The sequence below is a fragment of the Ovis aries genome, chromosome 19, assembly GCF_016772045.2.
Source record: "Ovis aries strain OAR_USU_Benz2616 breed Rambouillet chromosome 19, ARS-UI_Ramb_v3.0, whole genome shotgun sequence".
Lineage (NCBI taxonomy): Eukaryota > Metazoa > Chordata > Mammalia > Artiodactyla > Bovidae > Ovis > Ovis aries.
In genome coordinates, this window is record NC_056072.1 from 19,505,377 (window position 1) to 19,515,560 (window position 10,184).

Genomic DNA, 10,184 nt, shown 5'->3' on the forward strand with positions numbered 1-10,184 from the left:
TTCTGAGAACACTGGCCATCAACATCCTGGCACATGGACCTCATGGAGGCTATAATTGCCTCCTGAGAGGCTCCCTGATTCTGCTCTCTCCCTCTTCCTCAAGACCACAGATAGAGTTATGCTTGTCAAACAAGAGACAGATCATGTCACACCTTTGCTAAATCTTGCCTCTGGCTGCCTACGTTTAGAGTAAAAGACAAAATGCATGTAGTGGTCTCCCAGGACTCACCCTGTTCAGTGATCTGACCTCAAGTCCTCCTGCTGCCCCTTCCTCCCCACTGACTAAGTCAGCTGGGCGGCCTCCTTGATATTCCCCCAGCCTGCCAGGCATATTTATGCCTCAGAGTTTGGGCACCAAATGTTCCCGCTTCCAGGGAGTGGCCCCCCCTAATGCATTATGACAACTCCCTCATTTCAAGTCTTGGCTCAAATGTCAACTTATGAAATCCAGCCTGACTACCCTATTTAAAAATAGAACCCACCTGTACACCCCTCTAGCATTCCCAACCAAGGCTCTTCAGTGGCTTCAAATTCTTTTCTTCATCCCATAGAACCCATCAACTTGTGACAAAGTATAGAATTTATTTATAACATCCATCTGTTATCAACAAGAGCACAAGAAAAGAAAGGTGGGGGAGGGCAGAGAGAGAGAGAGAGAAATGCATAAAGGCTCTTGTCTAATTTACTCATTGATATGTCCAAGCATGTGGAACAGTGCACAAGGAAGAAGCTTAGTAAGTATTTTTGGAAAATATACAGATGAAACTAGTAAGCAGTAAAGCTCAAAAAGTTTAATTGATTTACTCAAGGTTCTACAGCTAGAAAAGGGTCACCATGGAATTCACACTTGGGGATGGCTGACTTCAAATCTGTTAGTCTCTCTGCTAAGTACACCAAGTCCATGCAATGAATGATATGTTTTAACCAGCACCATGGAAATTCACAGTCCACTGAGTAGTACTGATAAAATGTTCTCTCTCTCTCTCTCTCTCTCTTTCTATATATATACACATATATATATATGCTGCTGAGTCGCTTCAGTCGTGTCCGACTCTGTGCGACCCCGTGGACGGCAGCCCACCAGGCTCCCCCATCCCTGGGATTCTCCAGGCAAGAACACTGGAGTGGGTTGCCATTTCCTTCTCCAATGCGTGAAAGTGAAAAGTGAAAGGGAAGTTGCTCAGTCGTGTCTGACTCTTAGCGACCCCATGGACTGCAGCCTACCAGGCTCCTCCATCCATGGGATTTTCCAGGCAAGAGTACTGGAGTGGGGTGCCATTGCCTTCTCCAATGTGTGTATATTTATATATACATACACACAGATAGATAGATAGATATCGATTTAAACAAAGGAAACAGAAGAGTAGAATTCATCATGAATTATTATTGCAATTTTACAGTAGACAATAATGACATTTAAGTAACAGTGATATTTAATGGCAGCATAATAATGATAATAAAACAATAGCACTTAAATGCAGTAAACACTAATCTCATGCTCAGCTCGATGCGAAACTATTTCCATGTGTATCTGGTGCAATCTGTATGATCATTCTCTCAGACACGCTTTATGTGTAACTCCATCAGGCACACTTCTCTCGTTCCCAATTCAAAGATAAGGAAATTAAAGAGAGATGCGGTATCTGTTTGGTCAAGATGAGGCTGGTAGTAAATCATGAGTATGGATTTAAATTCAGGTCTGTCTAACGCTAGAATTTGATTCTTAATCTCTACATGAAAATTCTGATAATTCCTTTGATAAAAGCATGTTTTCTCCTGGTAAACATCCCCCATTATGTCTGCCTGTGCTAATACCTTCAGAACACAGTCAAGTTTAAAACATAATAAAAATGTTTAAACAGTGCTTTAACAAATAGAAATATTTTCAACTGAACAATAACACAAAAAGGCAGGCTGAGCCCTTTGAAGCGGCTTCATTGCTATCTTCCATCCAGAATGAGAAAAGGAATCAACAGCCTCAGAGCAAAGAAAGCACAAAATGCAGAGATGGAAGACTCTGTAAATGACCAATTATAAGACTATTAATGTGCAGCACTTTCATAGACAAAATAATCCATTAGACTGAAAATTCTCCTACCCTTCATTTCACGGCCCACACAAACATTAATGTTGCATTTATTAGGATATACTTCCCGTGCTTTATCAACCTGACTTCCAGAAATCATATTAATACAGTCCCCTCACATTACACATATATCTGAATGATGGATTCCCTCACTTGAGGTTTATAGAAAGAGTGGAGTGAATGAAATAAAGTTTAGGAAGAACTATCATAATCCATAATGAATGGGCACTGAATCAGGAAAACAAGAAACATATTTTCTCATTTATTTGTATGAAAAGTCTACTATATATTTATTGCCTCTGCACAGGGCTACCTGTTGAATAATGGAAAACAAGCATGTTTTCTTTGGAGATAAGGATTTGTGTTCTCAAGTTTCTATGAGTGCACAGAATTTATCTTGCTAAAGAAATGAAATAAAATGTTGTTTCTTTCTGGAAGTAGATTTGGTTAAGCGATTAGCAACTCTGATATCTTTAAACCACTACAGTTCCAGGGTAGGCAAATCTATGATTGTTTTAAGCACTTCTTTATTGGTGCAACAGTTGAGCAGTGCTTATAGTCACTAACAACCAATGCACTGTCAGACAAATCTAAGATGAATCTAGACTTTGCCGCTTACTAGCTCTGTGACTCTGGACTATGAGAATCACTTTCTTCAGACTTACAGTGTGATTATATATTGTTTGCAGAACTACTGTCAGAAGTAAACGTACATGACACAGTGGCTCACAGTAAGAACTCCAATGAGCACTGTGGTCACTGCTAGTAATACTGAAAAGAAATTAGAACTTCTCATAAAGTGAGATATGTTTCCTTTATCATTGTAATTTCATATCATTTTACTTTTGACTTTATAACTTAATAACTTGATCCAAGAAACATCTGGCAGTATATATAACTGAAAGAAAATTACTTGTCAAGTATGAAATACTATAATATTAAGTGTACAGGCACAATACTCTTCTCAGGTAATTATTTAACCTGCAAAAATAGGTTATTGTCTTCTTTTTAATTAAGTACATTGAACACCTATATTTGTTGTGCCAATTGGCCAAAGGTTCATTAATTTATTAGTCTAACTACATGTTGCATAAATGTTTTCTAAACATAATCACATGTGTATTTTAGTTGTTGGGAAAATGTATTTCAGACTGTTCTTTTTTTGCCTATTTAAGTTAAAACAGGGTGAGAAGTAGAGCAGGCTTAATGTACTTTGCACTGTATCATGCCATGAAAATGCTTCTGTGCTCTGAAGACATCAACAAAAGATCTGCTTAAAGGGTAAGAATTCAACTATTGTTCTAAAGCTTCCAAATAGGAGGGCTGTAGGCTGCAGTTTATATCAGAAGTATTTGCTCTCTTTCTCAACTGCATCAAGATGGGAAATACATGATCATAAATGCTTAAAAGTGAAGTTGCTCAGTCGTGTCTGACTCTTTGCAACACCATGGATTGTAGCCTACCAGGCTCCTCCGTCCATGGGATTTTCCAGGCAAGGGTACTGGAGTGGGTTGCCATTTCCTTCTCCATAAATGCTTAAAGGTAAAACAATAAATGTTGGATAGAGTGGGGGAGGATGCAAAGTTTTATGTTTCTCAAACCTGGGCTATAAGGATTTTCCTGAAACAAAATATCAGTTATTATTTTTTGCCTAAGGAATGTCAATAAGCAAACTCGACATTAATGAAGGAGAGTAGCTCTTTTAGCTATGATGCTTTCAGTTGAACACGGCTGAAAACAAACTCAAAATCATCAAAGGCAATTTGAAAACAGAAGCAAACAAGAACAACCTCAAGGGACAAGTACTGGAAATTCAGAGGGGCTGCCAAATATTCAGACAAAGTTGGATTTGGGAGTTCCAGAGTATCAACAGAATTCCAGCTTTCTCTCCATCACTCAGCTCTGCTTACCTCTGCAAGACTTTATGTTACAAAAAGTCTCTTCTTGTGCTGGATGATCACTGGGAGTCCCAGGGACATGTCTCCTTAGCTTAGAAATTCCACAGAGAAAAGACTTTTTTTTCCCATCCTTCTTTGAAAGAAGTCTCAAGGAAGAGTCCCAGAGACTTAGATGCCCACACATGAACCAATCACCTGCTGTGACTCATCCCTGGGGCCAGAGAGGAGGCAGGATGTCATTATCTGGCAGTTCTCCAAGAAAAGCCTGCTGGTTTTGCAAGATGAAAGGGGAGAGGACGTGGATAATGAAAACTGTATCTGCTTCTGTAAAATCCACAGTCCCCACTCCCTGCCCTGTGTCATATGACCACGTAGGAAGCTGACCCAGCAGGCAATTTTTCCTGCAATAGCCTTGATACGTATGACTAAGGCACACACTGGTAGAAGAACACAAGAAAAAGTTTGAGTGGTGAAATCAGCTAGACCAATAGTAACTAAAATAGCTGTGTGAAAAGATCATTAAAAAGTTGCCCCAAACTCACTCAAAGTTCAAAGTTGGAGCTAGATATACAACATCATGGAGCTTGGACAAGAACAGATTTTCTCCAAACCAAACTGTGACATAGAGATTCGAAACTTCAGTGGATTTTTAAAAAATAAGAAATATCTGATGAGAAAAATGAGGCCTGGAAAAACTGAATGACTTAAGGTAACACAGCTAATTAATGGCAGGACTGAGACTAGAGTACACTTTGTCTAATTGACTGCGGTCTTTTAAATCCATGATACAACTTCTATATGTAACAAAGAGAGGATTTATAATCTGCTAAATCCTAAATGTTTGTGAAATTGAAGTAATCCATTATCTCAGTAATTCTTGAAGAAAAAACAATATCCAAAGACTTTTTAATTGTATAAGTATATATATACATGTGTATGTTTTGGTGTGGTTATATATATGTGTGTATATATATATATATATACACATATACATAAACTACTTGTGGAGGTATCTTTAGATATAGTATGTGCCTATCTCAATTCCTTCCCTTTCTGCTCTTTTAAAAAATGCCCCTTTAAAAATTGCCCACTCACCATCTGTTAGGTAAATTTGCCGAAACACAGTAAATGTGGAGACAGAAATTGTTATAGAGACTCTTCCAAATGGCACTGACACCTATATCTGTGAATTTTTTTAAAGAGTAAGAGGTTTTTTTTTTTAATTCCCACTATAGTAACACCACATTATCCTAGGTGCCCAGTTCTATCAATTACATAAGCTGCAGAAAGAGAGAAAGAAAGAAGCAAGAAAACCTTGTACTTATGTATAAAATGCTGCCCCCAAAGTTTGAGATTATACTCAAGCATCAATGAGCAGAAGGAAAACACAAATTTACAAATACATTTCATTTATGGTACCAGGGCCACAGGTTTAGATTTGCAATATGCTGCCACAAGGGTCAAGTTGACCACTTTGTTCTATCTAGTTGCTCCTGAGAGAACAAAACAACTGGAACAGATGCCATTCAATTCCAAGTCTATAGCTTAGACCATGTCACTGAACATGAAATATTGTTCATTCAGAGTCAGGACGTAGCAAGAGTAATTTATACTCTCAGAGTGTTTGCTCTCAAGTCAATAGCAGAGAAGCCTTGAATAAAAACGTTCCCATTACTTTCCACTATAATATATCTTACTTATAGCCCATGAAACAGTGGTCAGGGGAGATTTATTCTTTGGACATCACATTATGTAAGCTCTTCACTTTTAAGCCATCCCCCACTCTGTGATCATTTTTTAAAAATATGTTACTCATAGTCAATATTAATTTACATTTAATCTTTCTTAGCATTAGGAGAGTATTATTTTGTACACGCTCAGAAACAAATCTCTAGAAATGCCTCCCTGATGCTTCTTTCAGGCTGAAAATGCATTGCAGGGCTGTTGCAGTGACTTAATTCTAGTTGGCAGAGCCCTGGCCACACACTAATTTCATTAGCCTCAAATTCCTGGATTTGAAAGATCCACTGGGTATGATTCCTGTGTTCTGACATGTCACTGACTAACCAACACAGTGCGCATACAGAAAAGAGAGAGTACTCACTCAGCTCTGGCCCACAAGCAGATAAGGATTCCAAGTCAGAGACACTATTTACATCTGAGTACTCAATCTTGCCCTGGTCCTCACTTTCATGCAAGAACTTCATTCCAGGCTTTGCTGGCAGCTGCAGCATTTGCTTCACCTATTACTATCTTCTTACTCCTTCCCCCAACCCTCAGTGCTTAGCATCCCCCATTTAAGTCACCACGTATTCCTTCCCCCAACCTAGAAGTTTATCTCACCATAAATTTTTATCTCAAGTGATCAGTTTGGCATATTCCCCACAGCAACCCACAGTGACCAGGCAAAAGAAAACTTGAATCTCTGGAGAACTAAGAATTCAGTCATTTAGAGGAGTTTCTTTTATACAGGACAATCTTAATTGAGCTGAACTCTGCAATCCCAGAGAAGACTGCACCCACCATTCTTGTCTTCTCTCCCCAAAGTGACTGTGCCTTTGAACAATGGGTCTGTGTTCCACTATTTTCTCTATTCATTTTGCAGTTTTAAAGAGGCTAGGAAACTGGTGATTGGACTTGCACGCCAGGAGTTTCTAAGATCACATGCAAGAAAAAAAAAAAAAGGCTACTGGAAGAGACTGTCGGAATCTATCTCTATATATTTAAACATGGGCAATGGCTAACTGGGATGGCCACACTAACGCTTATACCCAGCTCACAGCACTAGCTACAAGTTGCCGCATCCCTCCTGTTATCAGCCTCTTCTCAATAAATACAGGTGAAAACTGGGGGTTCTTTCCCCTCAGCTCTTTAGTCCAACATGAATAGCTGCAATTTGCAAATTAGAGAAAAATGACAGCGTTTTCTCTGAATGGTTTTGGCCCCAACCCACACTGCTAACGCTGGCATTCAGTTCCTTTCCTCCCCAGCCCAGGGAATGCGGGAACTAAGCACAAGGCAAGCGTTTTCTTTTCTTGCAACTCCCTCAGGTCCACAAACCAGAGAAGGGAATCAGCTCCCCCTGGAATCTTTTTCAGCAAACACAATCCAATCTGTGAGCCTGGTCTGCAAGCTCTCTCCTGACTTTCAGATTTCACTCTGTTTTAGACAGGCAGGCCCATCTGCAGTACTACCCAAGCTCTGAGGAAAGAGAGAAACAGGCGGTAAAATAATTAATAAAAGAAAAAAAAAATGTCAAAGAGCAAATGGGCCTTCAACTCCCAGAGCTCCAGTTAAAATTCTGTGAGTCACCTCTGTGGTTTTCAGGCAACCTCTGGCCTCATCCTCCTTACAGGACTGCCTCCTCAGGTTCTCTGGCTTAACCTCAGAGGTAAAGGAATTGCTTCTGGGTTTTGCTTACAACAATCCAGGCTCTTCTGGAATACATCAACTCAAAGTGAAGGCTTCCTCTCCAGGCACTTTAGGGTTTGCAAACATCTAGAGATCTTTGTGACAGCATCCCGGGGAGGCACTAAGGATGCTCACGGGATCAGAGGGCCCATACCAGACTGCAGCCTTGGACAGGCACCCTTCTTACTGGCACAAACACAAACTTTATACTCCTGGGAGCAGATGGAGGTGATGGCTGGACTCTCATCTGGAGTCCCCTCCAGAAACCCAACACCCTTAGGGAAAGGCAATTGAGAGGGAGCCAACTCTCTGGACAGAGTGAGCATAAGGGTCAAACAGAAGATTTTGAGAAGGGAGTGAGGGAGTTTGGACACTACCAGGCAGGGAGAGAGCTGTGCATTAAAAAAAAAATACATCACTTCCAGATAGAGATGAACAACGACAACAACAAACCTTGGAGATAAAGGTAGAGAAAGAGAAGAGAGGCAGAAATTGAAAGGGGGAATTAAAAATAGAGGAGGGCGTGGGGAAAAAAAAGCACGGAGAAAGAGACACGAGGAGAGAAAGAGAGTAAGAAAGACAGCGCGAAACAGGAAAAGGGAACCCATAGTCACGCGGACCCTGAAATTCAGTTTTTTAATTCACAGCCATCATTTATACCCAGTGTAGCGCACGAGCCCTGGGGCTGAGGCTCGGCGAGCAGGCTGCAGAGAGAGCACTGCAGAAGACTAACCACCCATCGCTCAGCTGCCCCATCCGCCTTCTCCCATTTTCGCCGTCGCCCTCTCGCACCCCAGCAGGAGGAACGCCCAGCCTTGCTCATCGCACCCTACTGACTCCTTCCAGGTGCCTTCTCGCCTGACTCTAAGAATCGTCCTCGAAGCCCAGGATTGGGTTGGGGGTTGCGTTAGGGAGGTCGTGGGAAAGGATGGGCGGAGGGAGGAGGCAGAGAAAGCTATTTTGTTTCGCAGTTAGCATGAGCTCATCTCTGGGCTCCGAAATGGAAGAGTAGAAAGCTGATCGCCCAGCTCCTGCCAGTGGCTGGATTGCAAATGCAATTTAGACGGTGCAAACAACTGCCCAGAGCAAATCACTTGGGGGTCATGTCTGTGGGTGGCCTCTCCCCACTTGGGGGCCGTCCCCCTCGTCTTCTGCCCCATGCCTTCTCAAAGACAGGCTACAGGTCGGGAAATCCGACCTGGGAGAACTGGGCAATTAACATTCGGATGTAGGTGAAGACCTAGCCCTCCGGTCTAAGAAGTGCCTCCCTAATCTTTTCTCGACATTTTCCTGGGGAGCTGCGTCTTGCCGGGTGGCGTGGGGCCGAGAAGCTGGGAGTTGAGAAATGCCCAGTTTCGAGGCGTCTTCTCATCTTTCAAATTCCTTGCGCTTAACTGGCTCTCACAGGAACCTGGCACTTTTACGAGCCAGTTTTTGGACCATATTTCACTCTAATGCAAACCCATTTAAATCATCGCCTTGTTTTTCGCAGATTGCTTCTTGTAAATGGGGCCATAAATCCAGGATGTCAAGCTGGATGGAGTGGAGCGCGGACAGGGGAGAGATGGAAGGGAAATGAACCCAACGGGGAAAGTACCTCCTCGCGTGGGGCGGGAGGGATTCGGTAGTATCTCCAGGGCGGCAATGAGAGAAGGCTGACCTGACCCCGCGCCCCTCCAGTCCAAGCCAGTGTTTTTTTAGGATTAAGAGCGCGGGGAGCTACGGCACGCTCTGCCCCAGTGGGAGCGCCCCCCTACCTGGAAAAGCCTCAGGATGTTGGCTACCATGATGGAGACCGAACTCCCCGAAGCCCCAATCACTCCAACTACTTTCTCCGGCTTGACGAAAACTGGAGGCTCGCCGTTGGTGCAGCGCACGTCGGAGGTGTCCTTCTGGATGAGCGCCTGGACGAAAGTGAGCGACTGTTCGAGCGCGTAAGTGTCCCTGGAACAAGTGTCCAGGATCCGCGCGCCCAGCGTCACGTTGGGCAGCAGGTTGGGATCGCTGTTGATCTGGTCCAGGGCGTAGAGCATCGCTTCCAGCCTGTGGATCCCGTTCTCCCTCTTGATGTCGCCGCAGGGCACTCCGCTGGGACCCTTCGCGTGCACCGGGAACAGCCCCCCAAGGGTGACGTCCCCCTCGATCCGGATGGAGTGCGGGGCGTACATCTCCTGGCCGCGCGCCGCCGCCGCCAGCGCGCACAGGAGCACCTCCAGCACGCAGCAGGGGAACTTCATCAAAGTCAGGACGCGGAGCAGCTTCCCCAGCTGGACCATGCTGCTCCAGCGGCTGCGGCGGCGCTGGAGGGGACGGTGGCGGGCTCGCCGGGGTTCGGGCTCCTTGGGGTGAGCTTCTCGTGGGAAGCCCAGGAGCTCCCGCTGGCGAGGACGGTGGGGGCGCCCGGGGAGGGGCAGCCGGCGAGGGTAGGGGGCCCCGCGGAGCCTGCCAGCTTGGGGTGCCGTGCGCTCTGGGGTTCCCCGGCCGGCGCGCCGCGCTCGCGCTCGAGCTCCGCGGCTTGCAGCTCGAGCTCTCCAACAGCCCAGCACTAGGGAGAGGGCACGGATTGCTATCGCTTTAAATGGTCGTTCGGCTCCCTCTCCTCCTCCTCCCACTCCCTCCCACCCTCACTCGCTCTCCGGCTCTCCCCACCCTTCTCAGAGCCCGCCCTCCCCACTGGTTTGCATCATCACGCAGGGAGGGGCTGCGTGAGGAGGTAAAGGGGGGAATGGGTGGGCGGCTTGGAGCGGGGGGGCTGCCTCCGATTGGGAGTTTCGCGGTCCCCAGGGAAT

The 10,184-nt window shown here is 44.6% G+C and overlaps 1 protein-coding gene across 3 annotated transcripts in view; it reads right to left on the reverse strand.

Moving 5' to 3' along the window:
* Positions 1-9,942, reverse strand: part of GRM7 (glutamate metabotropic receptor 7) — a 942,724-nt gene extending 932,782 nt beyond the window's left edge. For all 3 annotated transcript variants that reach the window (XR_006057020.2, XM_042235921.2, XM_042235922.2), the window contains exon 1: positions 9,153-9,942. Coding sequence is in view for 2 of the 3 variants with exons in the window: in XM_042235921.2 (XP_042091855.1) it covers positions 9,153-9,671 (519 nt within the window). In the remaining variant the exon portion in view is untranslated. The remainder of the gene's footprint in view (positions 1-9,152) is intronic.
* Positions 9,943-10,184: the final 242 nt, after the last annotated feature.